General features: G+C 59.7%; 10 protein-coding genes across 10 annotated transcripts in view; 6 read left to right on the top strand and 4 right to left on the bottom strand.

The window, feature by feature from the left end:
- Positions 1–773, top strand: part of GGTG_02972 (hypothetical protein) — a gene marked incomplete at both ends in the record, with an annotated part of 2,447 nt that extends 1,674 nt beyond the window's left edge. The window contains 2 exons of the mRNA XM_009220750.1: positions 42–230; positions 297–773. Coding sequence (XP_009219014.1) covers positions 42–230; positions 297–773 — 666 coding nt within the window. The remainder of the gene's footprint in view (positions 1–41; positions 231–296) is intronic.
- GGTG_02971 (hypothetical protein) lies at positions 158–2,738 on the bottom strand. The gene has a single exon (XM_009220749.1). The coding sequence runs from the start codon at positions 2,564–2,566 to the stop codon at positions 965–967; it is 1,602 nt and encodes a 533-aa protein (XP_009219013.1). The 5' UTR covers positions 2,567–2,738; the 3' UTR covers positions 158–964.
- Positions 2,739–2,924: 186 nt separating this feature from the next.
- On the top strand, positions 2,925–5,065 carry GGTG_02970 (RNA exonuclease 4). The gene is made up of 2 exons (XM_009220748.1): positions 2,925–4,636; positions 4,703–5,065. Exon 1 carries the CDS (start codon positions 3,170–3,172, stop codon positions 4,235–4,237), a length of 1,068 nt encoding a protein of 355 aa, XP_009219012.1. The 5' UTR covers positions 2,925–3,169; the 3' UTR covers positions 4,238–4,636; positions 4,703–5,065.
- On the bottom strand, positions 4,234–6,595 carry GGTG_02969 (cyclopropane-fatty-acyl-phospholipid synthase). Its single transcript, XM_009220747.1, has 3 exons — positions 5,072–6,595; positions 4,736–4,991; positions 4,234–4,651 (listed from the first exon to the last, which is right to left on the bottom strand). The coding sequence occupies exons 1-3, from the start codon at positions 6,184–6,186 to the stop codon at positions 4,541–4,543; spliced, it is 1,482 nt and encodes a 493-aa protein (XP_009219011.1). The 5' UTR covers positions 6,187–6,595; the 3' UTR covers positions 4,234–4,540.
- An 843-nt stretch (positions 6,596–7,438) lies between these two features.
- Positions 7,439–8,326, top strand: GGTG_02968 (hypothetical protein). The gene is made up of 3 exons (XM_009220746.1): positions 7,439–7,701; positions 7,767–8,065; positions 8,128–8,326. Exons 1-3 carry the CDS (start codon positions 7,563–7,565, stop codon positions 8,140–8,142), a joined length of 453 nt encoding a protein of 150 aa, XP_009219010.1. The 5' UTR covers positions 7,439–7,562; the 3' UTR covers positions 8,143–8,326.
- Positions 8,327–8,406: 80 nt separating this feature from the next.
- On the top strand, positions 8,407–12,224 carry GGTG_02967 (hypothetical protein). Its single transcript, XM_009220745.1, has 3 exons — positions 8,407–8,899; positions 9,004–11,491; positions 11,583–12,224. Exons 1-3 carry the CDS (start codon positions 8,607–8,609, stop codon positions 11,727–11,729), a joined length of 2,928 nt encoding a protein of 975 aa, XP_009219009.1. The 5' UTR covers positions 8,407–8,606; the 3' UTR covers positions 11,730–12,224.
- GGTG_02966 (hypothetical protein) lies at positions 12,118–14,781 on the bottom strand. Its single transcript, XM_009220744.1, has 2 exons — positions 13,101–14,781; positions 12,118–13,022 (listed from the first exon to the last, which is right to left on the bottom strand). The coding sequence occupies exons 1-2, from the start codon at positions 14,417–14,419 to the stop codon at positions 12,500–12,502; spliced, it is 1,842 nt and encodes a 613-aa protein (XP_009219008.1). The 5' UTR covers positions 14,420–14,781; the 3' UTR covers positions 12,118–12,499.
- A 281-nt stretch (positions 14,782–15,062) lies between these two features.
- Positions 15,063–19,493, top strand: GGTG_02965 (hypothetical protein). Its single transcript, XM_009220743.1, has one exon. It carries the CDS (start codon positions 15,328–15,330, stop codon positions 19,165–19,167), a length of 3,840 nt encoding a protein of 1,279 aa, XP_009219007.1. The 5' UTR covers positions 15,063–15,327; the 3' UTR covers positions 19,168–19,493.
- Positions 19,267–23,177, bottom strand: GGTG_02964 (hypothetical protein). Its single transcript, XM_009220742.1, has 2 exons — positions 22,310–23,177; positions 19,267–22,243 (listed from the first exon to the last, which is right to left on the bottom strand). Exons 1-2 carry the CDS (start codon positions 22,598–22,600, stop codon positions 19,730–19,732), a joined length of 2,805 nt encoding a protein of 934 aa, XP_009219006.1. The 5' UTR covers positions 22,601–23,177; the 3' UTR covers positions 19,267–19,729.
- Positions 23,178–23,541: 364 nt separating this feature from the next.
- On the top strand, positions 23,542–24,276 carry GGTG_02963 (hypothetical protein). Its single transcript, XM_009220741.1, has one exon. It carries the CDS (start codon positions 23,699–23,701, stop codon positions 24,110–24,112), a length of 414 nt encoding a protein of 137 aa, XP_009219005.1. The 5' UTR covers positions 23,542–23,698; the 3' UTR covers positions 24,113–24,276.
- Positions 24,277–24,524: the final 248 nt, after the last annotated feature.

Genomic DNA, 24,524 nt, shown 5'->3' with positions numbered 1-24,524 from the left:
CGCCGCGGCTCGTCGACGTCGACCGCGCGCTGGCGGCCGAGCTGGGGCCCGGGCGGCACGACGCCGGCGGCTTCGGCCACGCCGTCAGCAACGGCTCCTTCAGCAAGATGGTCGCGCCGGGCGTCCGCACCGGCTGGGCCGAGGGCACCCCGGCCTTCATCACCGGGCTGGCGCACACGGGCGCAAATAGGAGCGGCGGGGCGGGGAGCCAGCTTGCCGCGGTTATGATTGTGAGTTTTTTCTTTCTTTTTTTCTTGTACATGCCGATACAAAGTCGAACTAAACACAAGTTGTAGTGGGACATGATCCGCACCGGCGCCCTGGCCGCCCATGTCGACGGCGTCGTGCGCCCGGACCTGCAGCGGCGGCACGGCGTGCTCCTCGGCGCGCTGCGGGCGGAGCTCGCCCCGCTCGGCGTCCGCTTCGAGGAACCGCGGTCCACCTACGGCGGGTACTTTGTCTGGCTGACCCTGCCCGAACCGGTCTCGGCGCCCATCGTGGCCAGGCGGGCGCTCACGGACGAGAACCTGGTGGTGGCCGCGGGCGACATGTTCCAGGTCAAGGGCGACGACGGCAGCGGCCGGGCCGCCGACGGCGAAGACGGCGCCAGGGTCCGGTTCCCTCACAACCTCAGACTGTGTTACTCGTGGGAGGACGAGGAGCGGCTGGTGGAGGGCGTCGAGAGGCTGGCGAGGGTGCTGCGGGGGTTGCGGGATCGGCCGCCGACGGCGGAGGAGGCAGAGGAGGTGCAGCAGGCGTTTGGATTTGTATAAAAGATCTGCTTGATAAATAGGGTATCTATGGGTTTTGCGCCCTGACAAGGACGGGGGGTGTGGGGTGGTTTCATAGCGAGCGCGGTGAATATGTGAATATATACAGCTGAAATGGTCGGGGTTTCAAGTGAAGCAGCGCAACCCTTCAGACCACCATTGCAAATCTCGTGCACATGCCAAGCGTTCCTGGCTCACCAGCCCCAGGTCCGCGAGGCCGCGGTGAAGACGGGCGGCTTCCACTGGATGCGGTCCGGGTCGATGACCCTCTTCTGCTTGGTCTTTGACTTCTCGCGCATCTCGAGCAGCTTCTCGGGCACGACGATCTTGTGCTCACCCTTGTGGTAGGCCTGCATGCGCAGGGCCTGGAGCGTGTGCTCGACGTCCTGCGTGGTCATGGACAGCTGGGCGGCGACGGACTCGATGCTGCAGCGCTCGTCGCGCTCGTGGTAGCTGATGAGCAGGTCCATGATCATCTCGGACCAGTACTGGCGGTAGCTCAGCAGGCCTAGGTCCGACAGCGGCTTCTCGGGCGAGCCCAGCTTGCCCTCGATCTTGGAGAGCTCGTACGAGAACTGGATCAGCAGGCGGCCGAAGCCCTTGCGCTGGTACTGGGGTAGCGTCAGGATGCAGGCCACGTTGTAGCCGTCGGCGCTCTCCTTCTCCTTTGAGAAATAGCCAACCAGGTGGTCGCCCTTATCGTCCTTGGTGGTCATGACGTAGAAGAGGAAGGGGTCGACGTCGTAGTAGAGCGTCTTGTGGTCGAGGAACATCTTGGACAGCAGGCACAAGTTGCGGCACCACGTGCGCTGGCGGCGGCCGTCGATCTCGAAGAAGGACACGTGCTCGTCGCGGTAGATCTCGTTGCCCGGCGGGTGCTGCAGCGTGCACTTGCGGCGGTGGCGCGCGAACGACTTGGGGTCGCCGTAGTAGCACAGGCAGAACTCGCAGATGAAGATGACGTCCTCCATCGAGAAGGCCTCAGGGTAGGGCGAGAAGTACCAGGGATACAAGTCGAACTTGCCAAACTGGATCTTGGAGATGTTGCGGATGCGCGAGACCTCGGTCGGGTTCTGCGTCATGGACCCGGACGTGCGCAGCTTCTCGATCTCCTCCTCGCGGCTGAAGGACGGGTGGCCGTCCGCCTTGCCGCCGCCGCCGGCCTTGTCGTCGTCGCCGACGGCCGTGGTGTCCATGTCGTCGCTGACACCGCCGGGCGTGACGACGGCGACGGCGGCCGACGCGGGCTGGCCGGCGGGGATCAGCCGGTCATCGCCCGCGTCGTCGCCCGGAGTGGCGGCCACGGGGGTCTCGGCAAGGGGCGTCTTCAGCTGGCCCTGGGACTCGACAAAGTCGGACCAGGGGTGGGCGGTGGTGGGAGTGCCGGCCTCTGACACGACCGACTGCTCGCGCTTGCCGATGGGCCGCTTCTGGCCGCGCTTAAGCGGCTGGTTCTTCTTGGAGGGCTGGCCGGAGGAGGCGCCCTTCTTGGAGACCTTGCTGTCCTTGGGCTTGTCCTTGTCCGGGTTGGGCCACTCGACGTCGCGGGCGAGGTCGATGCGGGCGAGCGGGACCCACTCGTCCAGGCGCTTGTTGAAGTTGTCGAAGTTGCAGTAGAACTGCCGCCCGCTTTTGGTCTCCTTGATGCTCAGGATCTCTGCCCGCCGCGGCTGGCCCTCCTTCTCCACCCACGCGATACACCCGACCAGCAGCGTGTCCGCCGTCGCCCGCCCCTTCTGCCGCGGCTCGCTCGAGCCCACAGCCGCGCCATCCCCGGCCGTCGCGTGCAGGCTCATTATGGGATGTGTCCAATCGCACTAGGCCAGCGCTTGATAGAAAATCGCACGAATCTGATGCAGGGCCCGTGGTGGGTGGTGTTTTGACGGATGGATTCCTGACAATCTGCTGAGGTCGCAAAGATGTTGATTGATGCGACCGTTGGAAATTCCCCCGTCGCATCAGCGTGTTGCGACGCCTTGTTCTAGAAAATTCAGCGGGGCAAATGCTGGTTCCAGGGGTTCGTTTGACCCAGAGCGCCTGACTTGCCACTGGGCTCCAGCGATGCGGCTGATTGGCCGCCTCAATTCCAGCTGAGAACGACCAGCTTCGGGCCCAGCCGTGTCTGCCTTTGTCGCATCTTTCTCTCAATCTCAACCGCAGGCTTCATCACATCGCCCGACCTCAAATTCTTCGGTGCTCCACTAGAGCCTCGAGGAAATTTGGAGATACCGAAAATGGGATCGAAAACTCCATTGACAAGGTGACCATACGGTGCATTCATATCATAAATACCACCTACCGACCTTGCTGGATGGGAACCCTCCGAGTCGGCTGCATCTCACGCGCGGAAAATTGAGACTTGACAAACCCCGGGCTGAATCAACCCAACAACGACCATCATGGCACCTGAGCTATCCTCGAACTGGAAGAAACTCCAAGAACAGCTAAAGGCAGCGCCTGGGGCAGCCAAGCCTGGGGTGAAAAGGAAGGCCACAGACCCGTCAACATCAACCAAAGATTCGCTGCCCAGGAAGAAGCAAAAACCTTTGGCACCACCCAGCACAAAGCGGCCGCCACCACCACCCTCCAAGAAGGCGGCCGCGACACAGACGGCACCGCTCTCCGGCGGCGGCGGCAGCAACGGGATGGGCGTGTCCCAGAGCTCCCGCGTCACCCACGCCGCGCCCACCAGCGTCACGCCCTCGCTCGCCCTCTGGGCCGAGGACAATGACATCTCGGCCGAGGCCGTCGCCGAGGCCTACGGCCTGGGGCTCCGGGGCGACTCGGCGCTCCGGGGCGCCCCGTCCAGGCCCAACGAGGGCCTCGCCCCGGGCTTCGAGGAGGGAGGGGGCGGTCAGCAGGAGGACGGGCAGCAGCAGCGGCTCGGCAAGTACGTCGGCATCGACTGCGAGATGGTGGGCGTCGGCGACGGCGGCCACGAGTCGGCGCTGGCGCGCGTCAGCCTGGTTGACTTCCACGGCGCCCAGGTCTACGACTCGCTCGTGCGCCCGCGCCAGCGCGTCACCGACTGGCGCACCCACGTGAGCGGCGTCGGCCCACGCGACATGGTCGCCGCGAGGCCGTTCGCCGACGTCCAGGCGCAGGTCGCCGCCCTGCTTGCGGGGAGGATCATCGTCGGCCACGACGTCAAGCACGACCTCGCCGCCCTGGAGCTGGACCACCCGCACCGGGCCGTCAGGGACACGGCCAAGTTTTCCGGCTTTAAAAAGTACGGCCACGGGCCCAAGCCGGCGCTGCGCGTGCTGTCGCGGGAGATCCTGGGCCTCGAGATACAGGACGGGACGCACTCGAGCATAGAGGATGCGCGCGTCGCTATGCTGCTCTTCAGGCGGTACAAGTCACAGTTTGACGTCGAGTGTATGAACAAATTTTCGGAGCCCGGCTCGCAGCCTTCAAAAAAGGGCGCGTCTGCAAAGAAGAAGACCAAGAAGAAAAAGAAGAACTGATCCACATTGATGTGCTTGGGCCGGGTGGCTTCGAGGAATGAAATAGTAAGTATTAGATACCCAGACAGGCGAGAGTTCTCTCCCGAACCAGTTGCCAACATACAGCATGGAAATACGTATGTAACTTCTCGCTGCCATGACCATTTCGTAACTGCCTTTAGTATTGCCAAATACCTTTCTTCGTGGGCGCCGAGACTCAGTGCAGGACCTGATGGGGAACCTATCCAATAACTGATGACCACTATTACCTCGCGAGGTATTTCCAAATCTACCGCAAAGCAGAACACCTCCCGACCGTACTTCTTACAATGGAATTCCCTCCATCAGCTCCATCGCGCCTTCTCGGCCGACAGTTATTATCGCATCTCCCAATGTCTTGGTGAGAAACCCGGCCTCACAGTAAGTGAAATAGTACTAGGTCGAACGCCGAACGTCAACTTGTCTGATCAAGTAACATTACTTTAGTCGCGAGGGGCAAAAACAGTCGTCTTCTCTTACCTCCCACTTCCTTCTGAAAACGTCCATCTCTTGCTCCGTCATGTCGGCGTGTTCTTTCTTCAGCGCCGGTCTGATCCTGGCGTCAAAGCTGCCGAGAAAGCTTTCTTTCCAGAGACGGAGGGTCTTGGTGTAGTGTCCGCCGATGTTCTCAACTCTCTCTACTATAAGCGTGCCATGGGACTCCTTGGTGATATGATGGAGAAGCTGTGTGGTCGAGGGAAGGTAGCCTCCAGGGAAAATGTACTTGTTTATAAAGCTTGCCAGATCTCGTCAGTTTCTCGTGTTCCACATACAGATCTGATATCGAAAAGCTACACAGCATTAGCTCTGACTTACTCTTCTCTCTTCGAATAGGCCTCGTGTCGCCCTTCAGGCATGGTTATAGCTTGGAACACGGCGATCCCGCCGTCTTGTTTGAGGAGCTGGTTAATGCGAGCGAAGTACGTGCTCAGGAACTCCTCGCCGACAGCCTCGATCATCTCGATGGAGATTATCTTGTCGAACCTCTGCTCGGGCACCGGGAGCTCCCGATAGTCCATTAGCAACACCTGAATCTGATCCGAGAGTCCGGCGGCCGATATCCTCTCCTCGGCCAGCGCCTTTTGCTCGCTTGAGAGTGTGAGGCTGGTGATCTTGCACCCCGTCGTCCTGACAGCCTCGATAGCAAACGAGCCCCAGCCGGTGCCGATCTCGAGCACGTGGTCCGTCTGCTTTATCCGCGCCCCATCAATGAACCGGTGGAGCTTGGTCATCTGCGCCTCCTCGAGCGACTCCTCGCCCTCCTCTGCCGCCAACTTCCCGTAGCCGACCGCCCTCCAGATTGGACACGAGTATGTCATGTCTGGCGACAGGAAGGCAGCAAACATATCATTGCTGATGTCATAGTGCGCCGAGATGTTCAGCAGAGAGCTCCCAAGCGCGTTTGTTGTCCTTGCTAGGCTCGTGATAGCGCTAGAAATCGACGAGAACCGCGTGGCGCCGTTTCCCAACCTCTCTCGGTTGATGATGAATAGCCGGAAGAAGGCGGTTAGATCTGCGCACTCGAAATCGCCGAGCATATAGGACTCCGCGAAGCCCATATCGGCAAAGAGAAGAAGCCTCATCCAGAAAGCATCGCGCTTGACCACAAGCTCAACCCTTGGTGCCCCGGCACCGCTGGCCGATGCGCTTTCGGTCTTGCACCCGTTGGTCCTCCGAGCTTGTCCTTTATCGCCCACGTCCAAGCACCGGCTGCCTTCGCTGCTCGGCTCCTGGCCGAAAACCAGGCGGCGGCCTGCGGGCTCGTCAAGAAGCACCAAGGTTCCGGTCTGGATCTGTCGCAAGACCCCTTCGATGGTTGGCTTTGCGACAGCCAGGGCCGGGCCCCAAGTCAAACCGCCGACGGTGCCACGAGCCTCCTCGAAGCCTCGTGCCAATGGCTTCAAGAACGGCGCGAAGAGAGAGGGCAACATGGCTCTACTGGGCCACGGAGGAGTCGCCCGTCTGATTTAAGAACTTTCTGTGCTTCGAGCCAAGCGCAAACACGCACAGTGAAAGAATATGGCGCAGATCCGAGGAGTAAAAATGGAACAAAAATGGGCTCAGGAGGGCTGGTGCTGGGCACTGAGTCTGGGATAGATCCTGGATATTGCTCACTTGCGCGAGGTGGGAGACAGCTCTCCTGCCCACAACAGTGCCAACTCGGCGCAGTGGAGGATGAGGGGAGAAACGGGGGATATCAGATGGTGCTTAACCGGAAGAGGTCTGGCCCCCGTCTCACCGACCCTGCTCGGTCAGTGCGACATCATGCCCCTTGGCGACCTAGACCTACCTGCGGGACAGGACACAAGCCGCCGGCTTGACGGACTGGGCATCTGCATGAGGTCTCGACTCGTGGCTGCAGCGCAGGGTCCGGCTGCCCGTCGTTATCTGATTCGAAGGGAGGGGGTTTCGTCACCAAAGCGCTTCCGGTATCGCGCTACTACCTTGTAGACCGCCTCTAGCTGGCGGTAGTATCCCGTTGTCGTATCCCGTTGTCGCAGCCATCTGCATGATCTGTCCGAGATACCGGGGTTGCTTGTGATCAGCACTCTGGATTGGCTGCCGGCAACATCACCCACTGGGGTGGCGGCATGCCACCTGGCACGGAAGCCGTCGTGCCGATGCGCGTAAGTCGGGCACGGGCGGCCGTTTGCTATGGACTCCCAGGTGATGTTTACCGGATGAGAAATGAGCCGGCGAATCTACGGCGTCACCGCGTGCCATATGCAAATGAGAACTTTAAAAAAAATCCATGGATTGCATCATTACACAAGAGTCTGCAGGACATGCTGCCATTGGCTTCCCCTTTTCGGGAAAACGTGGGTACTTGCAGTTTAGGTTTGCTGCTCGCCGTGTTGTCATTGAGACTTTTTTTTTTTTTTCATCTCCCCTCCTTCTAGTATCTTCACCGCTGCATCTCTTGCGGGCTCTGATCTTCGTGTAAACGCCATTACCTTGTTGTCCTTGTTTTGCTGATGCGGACATCACATTAAATACCTGCGATTTGTATATGCGGGCCAAGGCTCATCCATTGCGACTGTGTTCTACATCGAGGTCCGTGTAAGAAATCATGAGAAGATACATGCGTGATGGCGAGAACAAATCGAAGGGAGCTCGATGTTGGGAAGATCGCCCCACCCATACACACATTCATTGGGGCGACCTAAAGTGGCGGGGCGGTGTGGCCAGGCGACGCGATGAGACGCGTCCAGCTGATTGAGCTTAATGGGCTGTTGTGCGGCCGATGGAGCGTTTGGCGATACAGCATCATATTGAGACCCCGTCAACATAACCAGCCCAATTCAAAATGTCACAGCCGCAATTCCAGATCACATCGCAAGAGACGGACCAACTCAAGGTCGCCGTCAACCTTTTACCATGTGCTGTCCATCATGACGGGCCAGTTGATCCCATCCAGGCCTACTGGAGACCAACGGAGAACGATGGTATGCGTATGCGATCACCAAGTCTTCCCAGAGAAGTCGCTAACCAAGGGGTTGATAATGAACAGGGAAGAAGACTGCTTATTTCCGTGGGCGAAAGCTGCAGGGAAGTACCGTCAAGGTACCTGAAGGGTACAAAGGGGTAGTGGTTGAGACGAGCAAAGGCGGCGCCTCTTCAGAGCCGCAAATGGCGGATGAGACTGAGGCCATCGACGTCGACGCAGCCGAGAAGGAGCCGGACGCCAGTAAGATGGCCACCAAAGGTGAATTCGAAGAGGTGGTCGTGTGGAACCACGAAGCGCCGGCAGACGCATCGACGGATCCCTACGTCAGGGGCATCGAGGAATGGACCTCGCTATCAGAACAGGTTTGTTCCTACAACCCATCTGTGAAGATATGCCCCATCTTACTAACTGCGCAAAACGACAGATTCATTCCTACTAGAGAATGATCCCAACTTGGCCGAAAGAGGCTCAGGGGCACCAGGTGTCAAGGTGCTGGATGTTATGGGTTAGGGTTAGCTTGTCCAGGTGTTTACTTTCGAGCCGATTGGGATACTGGCTTTGGGGACTGGGAAACCATCACAAACGAGCTAGCGTCAATTAAACCCCTGTTCCTGAAAACGCGACTTGACGCGTGGTTGCGCGCTCCTATTCGGCTCTTGAATCTTTTGAACCCACCAGGCAGCCCCCGCCAAAGAGGCTCCCTGAAAATTATAGTGCAGCGCCTATCCCACCAAAGCGGTCGTGCGTCGCCCCAGCGGCAATCGCAACGCCCTGCTGTCGCAATACTGCCTGCAGCCTACACTCCCACCATCACATCCCACCTCAAGGCGGCGCCACTTCTGGCTTGCGACTGCTCCGTGATATCCAGCTCGGCGACGAATCAACGAATCAACATAGCCCACCATGGCGACCCCAATGAGCGAGGTGGCGACCCCAATGAGCATGGCGGCGACCCCGCGGAGCGACTTTGGCTATATGATGTCGGACGCCGCGCCTAGATCCAGCGGCGCCAGACGGCCAGGCCGCCCTCGCGCCCCGCCCTCAGAAAGCAACGGCCACCCCAGCGACGACGAGGGCGATGGCTTCGCCGACGATCAGGTCCCCAACAGGGCTCGCCGGCCGGACCAGGTGATCCCTAGGGTCGAGGATCGCGTCGGCCTGGCGATCCAGGATCATTTCCAGAACTTTATAGAGCAGTATGTCCCCCGCGCCTCTCCTGCGCCTCGCCCTTCTTTGCTATGCGCTTCCTCCCCACCCATCTCGCGCACTCGCTGATACACAGCAATGCTCGCCGCTACAGATTCACCGAGGACCCCTCTTCGTCGGCGCCCACGTCAAGCGCGGTTACAACAAACCAGTACTACGTCGCCCAGGTTCACGGTATGAGGACATACCAGCTGTCGACGCTGTACGTCGACTTTAAGCATATGGCCTCGTGGCACAACGGCAGCATGGCCGAAGCCATCGTACGCGATTACTACCGCTTTTTACCGTTCCTGACCGCCGGCCTGCACAACATGATTGCGAAATACGAGCCCCAGTACTTCCGCGAGCATCGCCAGGCCACCACTGCCTCCAGTAACGTCACAACTTCGGGCGCCAGCAACGCTGGTTCTGCTAGCCAAACAGAGCAGGGCTCTAAAACCAGCAACCAGCAGACTGACAAGCTGTTCGGTATCGCAATCTACAACCTTCCCCTCGTCAGCCGCGTGCGCTCGCTGCGCGCAAAGAACATTGGCCAGCTACTCAGTATATCTGGCACCGTCACCCGCACGTCCGAGGTCCGCCCGGAGCTCTCACTCGCCACCTTCACCTGCGAAGCCTGCAAGAGCATCGTGCCAAACGTTGAGCAGACCTTTCGCTACACCGAGCCCACCCAATGTCCCAACGAAACCTGTCAGAACCGCCTGGCATGGCAACTCGACATCCGCCAGAGCACATTTGTCGACTGGCAGAAGGTTCGGATCCAAGAAAACAGCAGCGAAATCCCGACGGGCAGCATGCCGCGCACCATGGATGTCATTTTGCGTGGCGAGATCGTCGAGCGGGCAAAGGCAGGCGAGAAGTGCATATTCACCGGCGCCCTTATCGTCGTGCCAGACGTCAGCCAGCTAGGCCTGCCTGGCATCCGGGCCACCGCAGTCAGGGATGATAAGGGCCCGCGCGGTGCGGATGCCGGGGGCGCGGGTGTGACGGGCCTCAAGGCGCTCGGTGTTCGCGACCTCACCTACCGCCTCGCCTTCCTCGCCTGTATGGTGAGCCCGGACAGCTCCAATGCCGGCGGGACGAGCCGCGGTGGCGCAGCCGAGATCGCCGCCGCGCTGACGCATGCATCGTCTTCAGACTCGACCGAGTCACAGGCCGAGGCACAGGAGGCCGTGCTTGCATCCTTCAGCTCTTCCGAAATCGATGACCTGCGTTCCATGGTGCACAGTGACAAGATTTACGACCGAATAGTGCAGTCCATTGCGCCCACAGTCTACGGCCACAATGTGGTCAAAAAGGGTCTACTCCTACAGCTCATGTCGGGTGTCCACAAGACAACGGCTGAGGGGATGCAACTGCGTGGTGACATCAACATCTGTATCGTGGGCGACCCTTCGACTTCCAAATCCCAATTTCTAAAGTACGTGTGCTCATTTGCGCCGCGTGCCGTCTACACGTCAGGCAAGGCGTCATCCGCCGCCGGTTTGACGGCTGCCGTGGTCAAGGATGAGGAGACGGGAGAGTTCACTATCGAGGCGGGTGCGCTGATGCTCGCGGATAACGGTATTTGCGCCATCGACGAGTTCGACAAAATGGACATCTCGGATCAGGTGGCCATTCACGAAGCCATGGAGCAGCAGACCATATCGATCGCCAAGGCCGGCATCCAGGCCACGCTCAATGCGCGCACGTCCATACTGGCGGCCGCGAACCCCGTAGGAGGGCGGTACAACCGTAAGACGACTCTGCGAGCCAACATCAACATGAGCGCACCCATCATGTCGCGATTCGATCTCTTTTTTGTCGTGCTTGACGAGTGCAACGAGCGCATCGACCGCAACCTGGCCGAGCACATCGTGGGGCTGCATCAGCTGCGCGACGCCGCTATCGAGCCCGAGTTCAGCACGGAGCAGCTGCAGCGCTACATCCGCTTCGCGCGTACCTTCCGGCCCGAGTTCACCGACGATGCCAAGCAGGTGCTCGTGGACCGGTACCGCGAACTCCGGGCCGACGATTCCCAAGGCGGCGTCGGCAAGAACAGCTACCGCATTACAGTCCGCCAGCTGGAGAGTATGATCCGCCTGAGCGAGGCCATCGCTAAGGTCAACTGCGTCGAGGAGATCGCGTCCCACATGGTTGATGAGGCGTACAACCTGCTTCGCCAGAGTATCATCTCAGTCGAGCACGACGACGTCGAGTTCGAGGACGATGAGGAGGACAGTCAGGAGACCCTGCGCCGCGCCTCCGAGGCCCAGGGCGGCGGCGACGGCGACGGCGACGGCGACGCCGCCATGGGAGACGACGCGGCGGCCGCCTCTCAGCAGCTGCAACAGAGCGACGCAGCTGCCGCCGCCGCTGCGGCCAAGCAGGCGACGACCATCACGCACGAGAAGTGGGCCGCGATGCTCAACATATTCGTGCAGCGCGTGGCCGAGGACGAGGTCAACGGCTCCGGCGAGGGCATCCCCGGCGACGAGCTTGTGCAGTGGTTCCTGGAGCAGAAGGAGGACGAGTTGGCGAGCGAGGAGGACTACAACAGGGAGAAGAAGCTGGCCACCATGGTCATCAAGAAGATGGTCAAGGTCAGTAGCAGTGTTTTTTCTTTCTTCTTTTTTCCCCGTCTTTTGGCTGTTTCACATATGCTGACTCTATTCGTTTTCCGTCACGCTACAGGAAAACATCCTCATGGCCGTCGAAGCACAGACCGCTGACGGCGAGGCTGCCGCTGCCGCTGCGGACGGTGGCGAGAGCTCTTCGGCAGCGCGGGCCGCCAATGTCGTCTACGTTCTACACCCCAACTGCGCCGTGGAGGAGTTCTAATCCAGCGTCCCTGGCCTTTTTTTTTATCGCACCTTTGCTTTTTTGCGGAGTTTTGGGTGCTTTTATTGACTCGATATCACGTTGTTGTTTTTTTCTTTTCTGCCGATGAGCTTGATAAGCTAAAGAAATGATGAAAAGCCGGTACTGGGCGAGGAGCGGTCAGGTAGTCATGGCAGCATGTCGGGTATTTGTGATTTGGGTTTCTGCCGTAGGAGCACAAAGCATCGATAAGCCAGGGGTTTAGAGAGGGATCTGTGTCTTAATTTTGGTAATTGTTTTGGGTTTCCTGTCTCACATTTGCAAGCTTGGTCCGTCTTCTTGATCTGTCCTTCTTAGAAGGCGAGGTGGAATCACTGTATTGCGCATATTTATCTCACTTTCCATCAGTGTTTGATAGAGTGTTGAAAGCATTCTCTATTACCCGAGTCGATACCAGGTAGATACCTAGTAAGTACCTACTTACCCACGCTTGGCAAATATACAATGTCACAACTGCCTCCTGAATCCATCTGCGTCGACTCCAGGGATAATCCACACTACAAAGCATACACTATATCTTCCCAAGAAATTACCCAACAAGCGTTGAGATTCATCATCGATTTCGTGCCCGCCAGCCTCGATCTAACGGTTGCTACTATGTACTGGCAATACGTCGTCCGATCGTCAAGGGCCACGGGCTGCTTCTCTGATAACACCGCCGCGGCCCCTGAACGACGCTGACATTCGTATTCACATCGCGTGCAGACGCAAGAACCACCCGGATGGCTCTGTCATCGACCAAAGCCAAACCAACCCTTCTTTGTCTGTTCGGGCACGGCCCCCTTGCCGGCCGTTTTGTCGGCCGCCTTCGCCTCCGTTTTTCCTTGATGCGAGTAGTCGATGTAGTTGTACGCAATATCCATGAAAACCGGCTTCACCGGCACAGGATCCACCTTGGGCGGGTAAGCGACAATGTTTTGGAGATCGACGCTGTCCGAGGGGTATAGGGCCAGCCTCTCGGCCAGAGGCAGGGACGGGTCACCTCTGGGGCCGCCAGCCTTGCCCTGTTTACGCAAGCTATCGATCTCGACCAGCGCCCGGTAGCGCTGCACCTCTCCTGCTAGTAGGTCGGCGAGGAATCTGGCATCTTCCGGTAGTACGTCGACGCTTCGGAGGGATGAGTGGGTTTGTGAGGCCGGGGCCTCGCTCAACACAGGTGCAGCCTGCTGACATTGGTCGGAGCCGTGTTTTATTAGAGCCAGCGCATTTACCAGATTTCCCACAATGATGTGGGAGCGGCCAATCGCTAAGCACCTAGATATTGTGAAGGAGATGTGAGCATATCGCGTCACCGGTATCGCGTAGATATACATGGTCTTGAGAGAAACATACTTGAGAGCGGTGAAATATTGGGATGTGGCGTCAAGTCGCGCTGCAAGCTCGCCGTCGGCCGCGACGCCAGGGAGCTCCTTGATAGACTCTAAGCTCTGTAGAGTGCCATCATATAGAACGGCCTTTTCCTTCAGCTTGGCAAGCTGGCGGCCGGTTGGCTCAGGCTTGGCGGGGGCGGCATCGTCCGCCGGGGCCATCTTTCTCCGCTTGTTCGCTTGAGGCGCCGATTCGACCACAGAGCCATCTCTGCTTCCTGTCAAGACGCGGTTGCGGCCGATGCGCCAGCTAATCATCTCGTAGCTCACAGCAGTACGGGTGATTGCTAGGCTCTGCATGCGTGGGTCGCCCTGCGGAACACCCTCTGCTTTGAGCTCGTCGATGGCCTGCTTGGTGGCGTCAACTGAGTCTTGACTAGCCGTCAGGACGTCGTCGTATGCCGCCGCCATATCCTTTGGTGACAAGTCGCCGGCCGCTAGTTTCTCGGCCAGTGCGGATTTGGCGGCCTGCAGCGCAAGCCAGGCTGTCGCGATGGCAGCATCTTCGATGCGCACCTCGCGGGACCGGAAGGTGATGGTGGTTGGCGGGGTGTCTCCCTTGCTGTCGCCACTGTCCTCCCCGCTCAGAGCATTGGGGTCAAGAGTCTTGATACTGGCTACAAGAGTCTCATCATCATGTGGAAAGGCCTTGCGTGCAATGGTCGGGATGGGGAGAGACCTGGGCGTCTTCAGTTGGTAGGCGGCATAGCGGATGGAAGGATCGATAGTTTCCGACAGAAGGTCCTTAAATGTTTCCTTCTGGGTCGAGGCAGAGAGGACGCTGTAGACGACGCGGGCAGTGGCATAGCTCTTTAGGCACGGGTCCCAGCTCTGCTTCTCCAGCTGCTCAGCTCCCCTCAGCAGGGCGGCATAGGCTGTGGCCTCTAGGATATCGACCTGGTCAGCGCCGCTAGAGGGATCGGATAGCGCCGCCGCAAGCTGCTCAGCAGTGCGGGCAGCCTTGTGGAGTCGAGACACAGTGTGGGAGCGCGTGCTCCCCGTGATGCCCTTGTTGTCGGCGGCATGGGCGGCCTTCATGCTCATCGCGTGGGCCCATGCTCTCTCGGCCGTCAGGAGGTACAGCACAAGATATTCTCTGTTCTGACCCAGCAGCTCAGGGGTAGGCAGCGGGCGAGACTGGAACTTGGAGCGGCTCTTGGCAGCGATGCTCAGCTTCTTGCGGCAGTTGAGCAGCTTGGTAGCAAGCTGGGTGCGGTAGGTGGCATAGTCGCCATACAGCATAGCCTTCTCCCGGGAGGAGACGACAAAGCTGGTGATGTCCATCGTGGCGGTGGCTCGCGTGGGTCTCTGCCTGGCGGGCGCAGTCCGTGGTCTGGTAGGTGATATGCGGCGGCTGGTTGCAGCGCCCGGCCTTGCTTGCAGCAGAATTCGCGCGCGCGCGCCTGGTCGCAGTTCCTCAGCGGTGTCTCTTCCGTGCTGGATTAGCTAGTAGCGACCGATGCCGCGAACGTGATGGCTCGGGGAGCGGGCGGCCGTCGTCGCGATTTGGGCTACTTGTGGCCGATGGTCGCACATTTTGTGTGGGGTGCTTGGCGACAACGATGCCCCTCTACCCCTTGGTGGCTGCAGCCCCTTGACAGCCCTCTGAGAAGTCCAGAATTGTGGGGCTGCTTGCCCAACGTCATTTTAATTCCTTTAGCTGGAGCTGTTTAGCCTTCCCGCCCGCCTGACAGCCTCGGGCGGGGAGCTCCAGCCCCGCGGGCCTAGTCACGCACGTGCCACCCGATGGCTATCTAATCGTCGGAATCAACGTTTTTCCACAAGGGTAAAAAAAAAAAAAAAACCCAGGCAGGACGCGCGAAGTGCATGCGTCAGGGGTGTCAGCTCATAGAGCTGTCGAACAACGAATTGGAGCTGTCGCATGCGCAAAAGGTGCAGGCATGGTACAAGTCAAAGAAAGCAATGTAAAAAAAAAAAAAAAAAAAAGAGCAACAAGTCAGGGGGGAAAAAGAGACCCTGCCAACACCCAGCTCACCAACTCGCCGTCCAACGCCCTTGCAAACACCTCCACAGGTATTCGTACCCAGAGGGAGTCGGCGGTCGGTAACGAGGCGCCTTGGGTGCCTTTACTGCTCGACTGGGTTTGGCATCTTGCTTCCCAACTAGCCACCATCATCATGATAGTGTGATGCAGCGACCAGACATCCTCGGCGATCCGAATCTGTCCCCTGATGCCGGCTCTGGAGCGGTCGGCGGCCGTGCTGGAACCATGCAGCTTTGGCAAGGCCCTCTCCGCCGTGAGGAGCAGCCGCAAGCTCTACACATCTTTCTGGCGGCACGGCGCCGCCGACGTCGAGTTCTCGCCCGCATGGCAGGCACTCGCCGCTCCCACCCCGCCAGGTGACGCCACCCCCCATGTCGCCGCAGTCTCGTCCCTCCCCGCGCGCCGGGACGCGCCCCTCATGGCCTCCGTCTTCCTCTTCGACTTCCTCTACCCCCAAGGTGCCCGGTCCCTGCTACAGCGGCCCTCGCCCGGACCCCTCGCTTGCTTCCTCGACAGACACGAACTTCCGAGACCCAGATCCGTGGCTAAGGCGGCCGCTAGGGCATACTCTTCTAGCGCCGACTCGGATGAGCAGCCCCCGGAGCCAACTAAGCCGGACAAGGAAGGCGAAGAGGCGGCACCTCCGGAGGATAGCAGCGAAGACCCAGCACAACCAGCACAACCAGAAACTCCCATCAACATTGCCTTCCCGATACACGCGCTGCGAAATGTGATCAAGGGGCAGCAACCTATCCAGATCTACGGGAGGGAGGTGACAGCAGCCGAGCGGGAGGAAGAAGCGCTGGGCGTCTCGGGCGGCGCGCTAAGAGCGGAGCTTAGAGAGGGTGCCCGCAAACCCGACTCCCCCCCAGCCGATGTCGACGACTCCAAGAGCGCCGAAAGCATCGAGGCGTTTGAGCAGCTCTGGGAAGACTACATGGCTCTTCCCGACGAAGAGAAACTTGGCCGTCGTCCCGGTCTCATATCCGCTCTCGGCAAGTCCCGACGACTGACCGAGGCTTGGCGCATTTCGGAGCTTTTCCATGAGATTGCTGAGGAGGCGTGGACAGCCGATTCTGTGGCTGCCCTGATCAGATCCGAGATCAGTCTTCAAAACACCCCAGAAGCGGTCAGAGTATTCAAGGCTTGGGCATCCCGAGGCCATTCACCCTCCGGTTTCGGCTCTCTCGCATCTAGATTTCTTGGCATATCATCATGGTCTGATCTTGAGGACATTTGCGCCTTCTGCCTGGGCATCCCTGCTGCGCAAGACTTGGAAGAGCCCGCGGTTGAGCAGCCTCCTCCGGAGGAAACGGCAGTCGACAAACATACCTCTGACTTTCTTGCCGCCATGGGCGAAGCTACCCCTGAACCGCCCGGGGTCGGCGCGGAGAAAGTCCTACACGCCGACTCCGAGGAGAGCCCGCACAGCCGTCAGAACAGCATCGACGAGATTGGGTCCGAGAGGAAGCTGAAGCTCGATCAAGTGGACATTGATGAGATCGGCTCGACCCCCGACTTGCTTGAAAAACTCAGCCAGCTCTATGTATTCGTGCATCAAGGGACAGAGTCGCCTCGGACGAAAGCTGCTCTGGGCCCTCTGCTGTCGGGTGCCGTGAGTTGGTTTCTAAGTCGGTTTCCAGCCGAGACGGCAATGGCCGTGGTAAAACACTACGGCAACCCGCTACTATACGAACAGTTTATCCGCTTGACCGTCAATCGAGGCCAGAAGGCCCTGGCGACGTATGCCTATTTCTTATATCGCGAACTTCCCGGGGTCAAGATAAGAATTCCGATCATACACTTGATGATCGACGGAGTCTTCAGGCCGAATGGCGACGCGCGGAGGATGGAGACGGTTCTCCAGGACTGGCGCTCCCGCTACGACCACCTGGACCGTTGGGGGTACAAGAAGTATCTTTCGCTCTATGCCATGACAGGCAACATACGCTCCTTTGAGGCGATGCAGAAGGAGTTCCTGTCCCATTACCCGGGTGAGCACGCCATGGTCCTTCCTTACCTGATGCGGATCAACGGGATCCTGGGCCGGACGCAAGCGGTGGAAAGGATCATCGATGTTATGGAGCAGCGCTACCACGTGAAGCCAACAACGGCACACTTCAACATCCTCCTCAGTTCATACGCAAAAAAGACCGACATGCAGGCTGCCGCAACCGTATTTTCCCGCCTCTGCGAGGTGGCGACGCCGGACGAGCAAAGCTTTGCAGCCATCATGAGCGTTCTAGGCCGCACGGGAGACCTCGATTTCTTACAGCGGCTCGAGCAAATGGCTAGGTCACGAGGGGTGCAGATCACTCCCGAAATGCGAGCACATATCATAGATGCGTACTGCCAAAACGGCTACTTCGCCGACGCGCTGGATCTGTGCACCTCTGCCACCAAGGCAGCCGGCTCACGGCTCTCCAAAAAGCGGGCGGCCGAGGTAAGGCACATGTGGCACACGCTCTTGGTGCACTATGGCAAAAAGCGTGACTTGAAGGCAGTCCACCGCACCCTCAAGCTCATGACAGGGTTCGAGGTGCAGTTCGACCAATGGACCTACTCGCACCTACTGATGGCCCTGGCCTACTGCCGCCAGGCTCATCACGCCCTGCACCTGTTCCGGGCCGGCATCGTCGAGGGGTTCCTGAGGCCCAGTGCGAAACACTTCCTGACGCTCATGGTTGCCTTCATCGAGTCTGGGGAGCCACATATGGTGTTGAGAGTCGATCGGCTCATGGACCGACTAGATTTGCCCCCGTCGGCCGAACGCACGCTGCGGAAGATATCAGCCCGGCTGCAGTGGGATCGGCAGCCTCACTTCCAGCAACAAAAGCCAGACCCGGACGTGAACTTTTCTGACGCGCTTGCCGATCTACTCACGCTGCTGCAGCAACAGCCGCCTCCGGTAGAGATGCCCAGCACTACAACAAGCTCAGGGGCTTCCGATCTTGCAACGATGTCGGAAATTCAGGATGACCTCCTTGCCGGAGTTCTGATGTTCGCCGTCAAGCAGGGCAAGGACGGGGCTGTGCGCAAGCTTCTCGAGGCGTTCAACAAGAACGCGGCGCGCGGCGCAGGAGGCCAAAACCGCGGAGCGATCCGTACCCTGGAGGCCGTCATGTTGCACGAGCTAGGCAAGGGGCGGTTGGATAATGTGAAGGCTACCTGGGATGCCCTGTTCGACATGGCGTGCAAGATGGGCCGCCCCCTCCCGTCACTGGGACGGATGAGGCGCACCATTCCTACGGACGATTCGGGAGAGGGCCAGGTCAAAGTCCTACCCGCTTTCCAATATCTGCTCACGAGGGGCTTCAACACGATGCTCGAGGTCCTCAAGGCCGAGAAGGACGGCGAGGGCATCGTGGAGCTGCTGGGCCTCATGCTGGACGAGGGCTTCAGCCTGACGGGCCGCTCCTGGAACTACTACGTCCAGGCCCTCGCGCATGCGGGCAAGGTGCACGAGGCCTTTGTGGTGTGCGAGGAGATGTTGATGCCCAACTGGACCGGCTGGTACCAGGTCCGGCTCGCCGCGCGCGAGGTGGACCCCAAGCTGCCCTCGGACCTGCGCCGGCTGGGCACGGCGCCCGAGCACCGCCGCCCGACCTCCTTCACCTTTGTCGAGCTGCGGCTCCACTACAAGGACCTGCTCCGCCGCGCCATCTGGTACAAGGAGACCGAGGCGGAGCTGGCAAAGGTCGAGCGCGACGCCGCCAGCACCATCAAGGCCATCCGGACCATGAGGCGACCCCAGGACCCGCGCGAGATCGCTCAGCGGTACGGCCTCGACGAGCTGGACGAGTACGCCGACGCGCCCCCCGAGGGCGACGAGCACGCCGACGCGCCGCCCGGGGGCGAAGCCGAGTCGGACGACTGGGAGGAGTTCTTGCGCGGCCCGGTGGCGGCCAGGCAGAAACCCCGTCCGCAGGAGCAGGGCTCCGCTGAGGACCCAGGGGGCGAGCAAAAGATCGAGGAGCTGCTTCGGCTCGTAGAAGATGGGAAGAAGGCGCCTTTGGACGGGGAGTGAGGCGCGGAGGCGGCTAACCGCTTGGGGCTTCAGGTGCAGGGAGCCGAGCAAAGCCACTGGAAGTTGGAAGCGTCGCGTACACCACTTCGCCCAGTTAGACCTGTATGTAAACTGTACATTTCACGGGCATATTGTTACGATATAGACATGATTTTTAAGTTGCTTTCATAATCCACGCAACTTCGCCATCAGAAATATGTAGGTATGTACGGATAACAGATACATGGTCCATATGCGAAGGGAGGTGTATTAGAAAAGCTCAAATCCATCCCGTTGATAATGTATACAAATTTCCAAGCCCAGGCGATTTGACCAAGAGCTGGATGATAGGGACTATCGATGTTGGTATCTCTTATGATATGTTCCCGCCGTCAGCGAAAGCTGGCCCATAACTCCAAGTAGCGCCAAAAAAGAAGAAACAAAAGAACAAGACGGATGAAAGCAAGGCTAGCAAGGATAAGTGAGGCAAATCACGCCAGACACACAAAAACAAAGCAAATCTAGATGCGTAGGTAGAGAGATGTATAATAGGACACGAGCCGGGTCCTCTCCTTGGCCCTTCTCATGGCGACTCGCCCTGTACGCCAAGGGACCGAAGCCGCTGGGAGAGCAAGCCCTCGGCGGGCCCCGCCACGCCTTGCAACCCGCTGGAAGACGCGGCAACAAAGGCGTTGCCGCCGTACCCGACGTCACCCCTGGACAGCTTGCTGTAGGCGGGCAGCACAGATTTGCCGTCGCCGCGGCCGAGGCCGTCTTCGCCGATGCCGAGAGGACGGCTGCCGTCGTCGCCACCGCCGCCGCATACACGACCCGGCCATTCCGTCGCCGCCGTACCCGTACCAATCGACGTGGGCGAAGGCTCATTGGCGTCTCCTGACCGGGTCGTCTGCGCGCCTGCCGTGGTCGAATCGCTACCCTCGCTCGTGACGCTCTCGAGCCGGCCCCTGGGCAGGCGGGGCGGGACCGGGCTCGGATCGACGGGGGTGTTGGGACACACTCCTCCCACCTCGCCGCCGCCGCCGCCGCCGCTCGGGGTAGAGGCGGCAAAGCACCCGGGGGCGGTGAAACCAACGGGCGGCGGTGGGGCCGCGAACCGTCCACTGTGGTGGCTCCTGCTGGCGGCGCTCATGCTGCTACTGCTTCGACCGCCGGCGTTATTGGACGTCTGTAGCGGGCGGGAGACGCCGCCATCTAGCATATCCAACACACTGGGCGAAGGCAACATATGGGAACCAGCACTGCCGTCGAGCATGAACCCGGAGCTCCGGCGCCGGAACGCCTTGTCAGCCGCGAGGAGGACGGCTGGCCCGCTCATGTGCGCCGTCGCCACCGGTGGATGCATGACCCGCGTGGGTTTGTAGGTACTGAAACGTGGCTCAGGGAAGGTAACTTCACTGCGGAGCTTCTCTTTGCCGTCAGGAACCCTGTTGGCGAAAACAACGCGCACGCTCTTGTACAGATAATAGCGTCCCTTTGAGAGGCAACATATGTGCAGATGGATGAGGTACCGTAGGATCGGGCGCGCAGCAGCAGCAGCAGCAGCAGCAGCAGCACCCTCGGATGTTTCTTCAGAGAGCCCCTGGCCGACAGCCCCGTCGATGGGGATGCCGGCGGAGAAGATACGCTGTCTGATGAAGGTCTTCGTACCCGGGTCCATCCCCGCCAGATCATAGGGTACTAGGAATAGCTTGACCGCCGTCTTGTTTTGGTTTTTGATGATGATCTGCAGCTGACCTTTGCCAGGGATACGGTAAGATCCGCCAGGCGGCGCCCTGGGGGAGGCTGACCGTCGCTTGGCTTTGGCAAGAGCCTGTGGCCCGACGTCGTCTGACGGCGCGCCCGTGGGCAAGTCAGTTGGGGAGTCTCCACCCATACTAATGTCCTCAGGCTGGTCCTCCATTGTACGACGCGCTAGACTCCTAGACTGCAGCTTCCTCCTGGCCCTGTTGGCCTCGCCTCCTTGCTTTGCAAGGCCGTTCTCAAGGTCGATCATGCCAACGTAGGGGCTCGGACCGTCCTCAGAATTGGACCGGCCGTGCGAGGTGCTCGAGTAGCTGTAAAACACGGCAGAAAAGGGAAGAGTCACATGCGGCGGGCAGCGGAGGCTCGACTTGCACTTGCCTATGCCCAGCACTCCTATCTGGGCCAGAAAGTCCAACGGTTTAGACGGAGTCGTGGACATGCGGCCACGCAGGATACTCTCTTCGTACGACCCCACCATGGAGGCGTGCTGGAGCGGCGACGAGTCGGAGCCAAACGAGGGCCGGCGTGACCTGAGGTATGCGGGTGTGCCCGACGGCGGCGCGGTGGAGCCAGGAGAGAAGATGGGGAATGTGGTCAGGGAGCGGCGCGGCTGGTGGGCTTGGTAGGGGAAGGTGCCTTCTCGCCGGGCACTGGATGACAGCTCCAGGGCCGGAGGATGGGCCGAGGCCGTCCGGACGCGCGGCGTAGGTGAACCGTAGTCGTGGGACGCTAGAGTGTGGCGACGTGGGTTCCTGGCCATGACCGAGTCGCCGATATCGATGCTGCTCATGGGCACGGTGAAGTCGGCATCGTCGTTGCTCTCAGACTGGACGAGAGGGCTGGTGGGGTGAACGTAGGCAAAGCTGCCAGAAAACGAGGACGACAGGGAGCTGGGACCCGACCTGTGACTGGTGAACGGAGTCTGTGCCACCGAGCCCCTTTGTCCGACTGGAGGTCTCCGACTTCCATCCCGTTCTCCAATATCGAAGGCGTTAGAGTGACGCGGAGGCGAGGTCGCCAGCCACGAGGCAGAAGAATACTGTACATGGTGGCCTGTTTCCCACCGCCTCTCCTCTGCCCTCCCTCTTGGCTGATATGCACGCGGTGGGGCGCTGTGCTGGGTAAAATCCCCGCTGTGCAGGGCCGACCTAGGCCTCTCAATGCCTAGACCGTCCTGCAAACGGGCGTCGGTTTCGGATGGCCGGCTGGCCGGACGGGGGGTTTGCTCACTAGCAATGTCGGCCGCTGGGAGAAGAGACGTCGGGGATGCAGCCGAGGGGACACGGGTCCTCGTGGGGGACGGGGGGCTCCGATGGTGAAAGAGGGATTCGAGCTGGTGGAAGCTGGCATCAGCCACGGCCTGTCGCGTGGTGTGGACGGGTTCAAGGTACACACTTACATGGCGATTGGGAATCCAAGTCGGGCTTTCTCCGCGTTTAAGCCGCTCAATCAGCTCGGCGCGATCCGAGGTGGCCACAGCCGGGTCCTGGTTCGGGGTTTTGATCGGCGAACTGTCGGGTAGGGGGCCTTCACACAGGTCGGTGCGGATGCTCTCCTCGGACAGGCGCCTCGAGGCCGAAAGCTGGATGGGGATGGGCCGGGCGGCGGCGGGAGGGGCGCCATCCGAGGCATCGGGCGAGGCAGACTGGCAGCGGTGACGCAGCTCTGTCGGGTCCTGGAACATGGGCATCGTGGGTGCGAGAGCGTGTTCAGGAGGTCAGAGACCACCTCTCGAGCATGACGTGATGGGGCTGCCCTGCCCCTGCCCTTGGCCTCGCTGCGTGTTGGTCTGGAAAGCTTGCTGGACGAACGAGAGGGATGGGAGAGCAGGCAATTATTGGAGCGTATGGTCGTCAAGTCAAGTCGGTGGCTTTGTTTGTCTGTTTTCTCTTTCCCCCACGGTTCGGTTCGGGTCGAGTCGGGATCGGTCGAGTGGTTGGCAGCTGTGGCGGGCCAGAAGCACGGTCTGGCCGAGAATTGGCTGGCAAAGAGTCATCGACCCGGTTTGATGACCAAAGGCAACTGGCGGCAAGCACAAGGCCAAGCTCCATGGACGGAAACGGACGGATCCCAAAGGATCAAACCACTGGCAAGAAAGACTGGAAACAAACCCTCAACCCCGACTCGGGACCAGCGATGATATCACTGTGGTTCTGGCCGTGTCAGATTGAAAGTTGGGCTCCAATTTGGCTGGCCAGCACACAGCAGTTGATCTCGCTCCTTCGTCCCCTGCTTATCTACCGAGGTGGTAACAGTACAGTACCGAGCTATGTAGCACGCTAGCACCTCCAGACACATGCAACAGCTGGGTGGGGTGCGCCAACCTTGATGGTGTGTCTCCCTGCTCCAATTCCCCACCAAAAACTGTCCCCGCCGTGGTGAGTGCCGCCAAGGGCCTTGGATGATTTGATTTTGGGAAGAGCGGAAAGGCTGAGTGGAGCCGTTGGATCTTCCGATTCCAAAGACTATGATGGTAATAACAAAAAAAAATATAGAGAAGAACCGAGGAGCAAATAAAAAGTAGGGTGAAAAGTCAGCAAACTCACATGGCCAGAACAGCGCTGCAATTAGCCATTTGGGTACGGAGATTGGCCACCTGCACATAACCTGACTGCTGGAAGCTATCGGCTCAAGGGCCCAGTGAGTTGTGGGTTCGTACCTTTTTCGTGGCAAGGGAGTCCATGTCGGACCCCCCACTGTGGATCAGAAAATCCAGTATGGAGGAGGGAGCATGACCACCCGCCATCACCACATACAAAAAAAAGAAGAAAAAACGGAGTAGCCAACGATGACAACAGAAACAGCCACCGAACCAAAGCCCCAACAGGCGGGCACCTCGGACCCCGACGCGCCGCCCGCCAGGGAGGAACGGCGGGAGCGAGACGGCGATGGCGGCGGCGGCGGCGGCGGCGACCGGCGGCGTAAGCACGCCAACAACAACAACAAAAGCAACCAGAACACCAGCAAAAAGCCGGGCTACTTCCAGAAGGACCTCGAGGCGGCCGAAGAGCTGAGGCGGGCGGCCGAGGAGCGCGCCGAGCGGGCCCGGGCCCGGCGCGAGGAGCGCGCGCGCAAGACGGCCGACCGCGACAGGCTGCGGCGCGCCGTTGCAAAGGCCAAGAGGCCCGGCCGCAACGGCAAGGCGAAGCTGGGCAGGGAGAGTAACGTGCTGCTGGAGAAGGTGAAGCGGATGATGGGATGAAGTGGGTGGCGGTGGTGATCGCTGACGGGACGGACGGGGGATGGCGGCGTTTGCGCACGCGCGTCTTGCCCAATCTTCTTTTGCATTTGTTCGGTCCGGCTTACGGCCTAGACTGGTCTGGAACGCCCTAATCTCTTACCTGTATGGAGTTTATAAAGGAATCGCCACGAAGCAGGAACCTTTTATTCATCACCGATTCTTATTCTACCATGTCCGTCGTGCCGTCTCAGCGCATGATGCCAAGGAGCAACGAGGCAGGCCATGACGGAAGGATGAGTGAGTGAACTTTCGATCCGATGATCGCTTCTTCTGCAAAAACTTGTTGAACATGCTTCCATGCAAAGCAGACATGGGATATCATTAAACCACATATGGACTAATGAGAGGACTCCACAAGAAGATGAGAAAATTC

The sequence above is a fragment of the Gaeumannomyces tritici genome (assembly GCF_000145635.1).
Source record: "Gaeumannomyces tritici R3-111a-1 unplaced genomic scaffold supercont2.2, whole genome shotgun sequence".
Lineage (NCBI taxonomy): Eukaryota > Fungi > Ascomycota > Sordariomycetes > Magnaporthales > Magnaporthaceae > Gaeumannomyces > Gaeumannomyces tritici.
Note: the sequence above shows the minus strand (reverse complement) of the source record. Positions and strands in the feature narration are given on the sequence as shown.

What these genes read in the sequence shown, in the direction of transcription:
- GGTG_02964 (XM_009220742.1), bottom strand. Translation starts at nt 22,600, where the DNA reads ATGCCCATGTTCCAGGACCCGACAGAGCTGCGTCACCGCTGCCAGTCT. An exon ending in CTTGGATTCCCAATCGCCAT is followed by an intron (nt 22,244 to 22,309) that starts GTAAGTGTGTAC and finishes AGCTTCCACCAG; the next exon opens with CTCGAATCCCTCTTTCACCA.
- GGTG_02966 (XM_009220744.1), bottom strand. Translation starts at nt 14,419, where the DNA reads ATGGACATCACCAGCTTTGTCGTCTCCTCCCGGGAGAAGGCTATGCTG. An exon ending in CAATATTTCACCGCTCTCAA is followed by an intron (nt 13,023 to 13,100) that starts GTATGTTTCTCT and finishes CACAATATCTAG; the next exon opens with GTGCTTAGCGATTGGCCGCT.
- GGTG_02963 (XM_009220741.1), top strand. Translation starts at nt 23,699, where the DNA reads ATGACAACAGAAACAGCCACCGAACCAAAGCCCCAACAGGCGGGCACC.
- GGTG_02970 (XM_009220748.1), top strand. Translation starts at nt 3,170, where the DNA reads ATGGCACCTGAGCTATCCTCGAACTGGAAGAAACTCCAAGAACAGCTA.
- GGTG_02968 (XM_009220746.1), top strand. Translation starts at nt 7,563, where the DNA reads ATGTCACAGCCGCAATTCCAGATCACATCGCAAGAGACGGACCAACTC. An exon ending in GAGACCAACGGAGAACGATG is followed by an intron (nt 7,702 to 7,766) that starts GTATGCGTATGC and finishes GATAATGAACAG; the next exon opens with GGAAGAAGACTGCTTATTTC.
- GGTG_02969 (XM_009220747.1), bottom strand. Translation starts at nt 6,186, where the DNA reads ATGTTGCCCTCTCTCTTCGCGCCGTTCTTGAAGCCATTGGCACGAGGC. An exon ending in GCCTATTCGAAGAGAGAAGA is followed by an intron (nt 4,992 to 5,071) that starts GTAAGTCAGAGC and finishes AGATCTGGCAAG; the next exon opens with CTTTATAAACAAGTACATTT. An exon ending in TTTTCAGAAGGAAGTGGGAG is followed by an intron (nt 4,652 to 4,735) that starts GTAAGAGAAGAC and finishes CGTTCGACCTAG; the next exon opens with TACTATTTCACTTACTGTGA.
- GGTG_02971 (XM_009220749.1), bottom strand. Translation starts at nt 2,566, where the DNA reads ATGAGCCTGCACGCGACGGCCGGGGATGGCGCGGCTGTGGGCTCGAGC.
- GGTG_02967 (XM_009220745.1), top strand. Translation starts at nt 8,607, where the DNA reads ATGGCGACCCCAATGAGCGAGGTGGCGACCCCAATGAGCATGGCGGCG. An exon ending in TTCCAGAACTTTATAGAGCA is followed by an intron (nt 8,900 to 9,003) that starts GTATGTCCCCCG and finishes TCGCCGCTACAG; the next exon opens with ATTCACCGAGGACCCCTCTT. An exon ending in TCATCAAGAAGATGGTCAAG is followed by an intron (nt 11,492 to 11,582) that starts GTCAGTAGCAGT and finishes GTCACGCTACAG; the next exon opens with GAAAACATCCTCATGGCCGT.
- GGTG_02965 (XM_009220743.1), top strand. Translation starts at nt 15,328, where the DNA reads ATGCCGGCTCTGGAGCGGTCGGCGGCCGTGCTGGAACCATGCAGCTTT.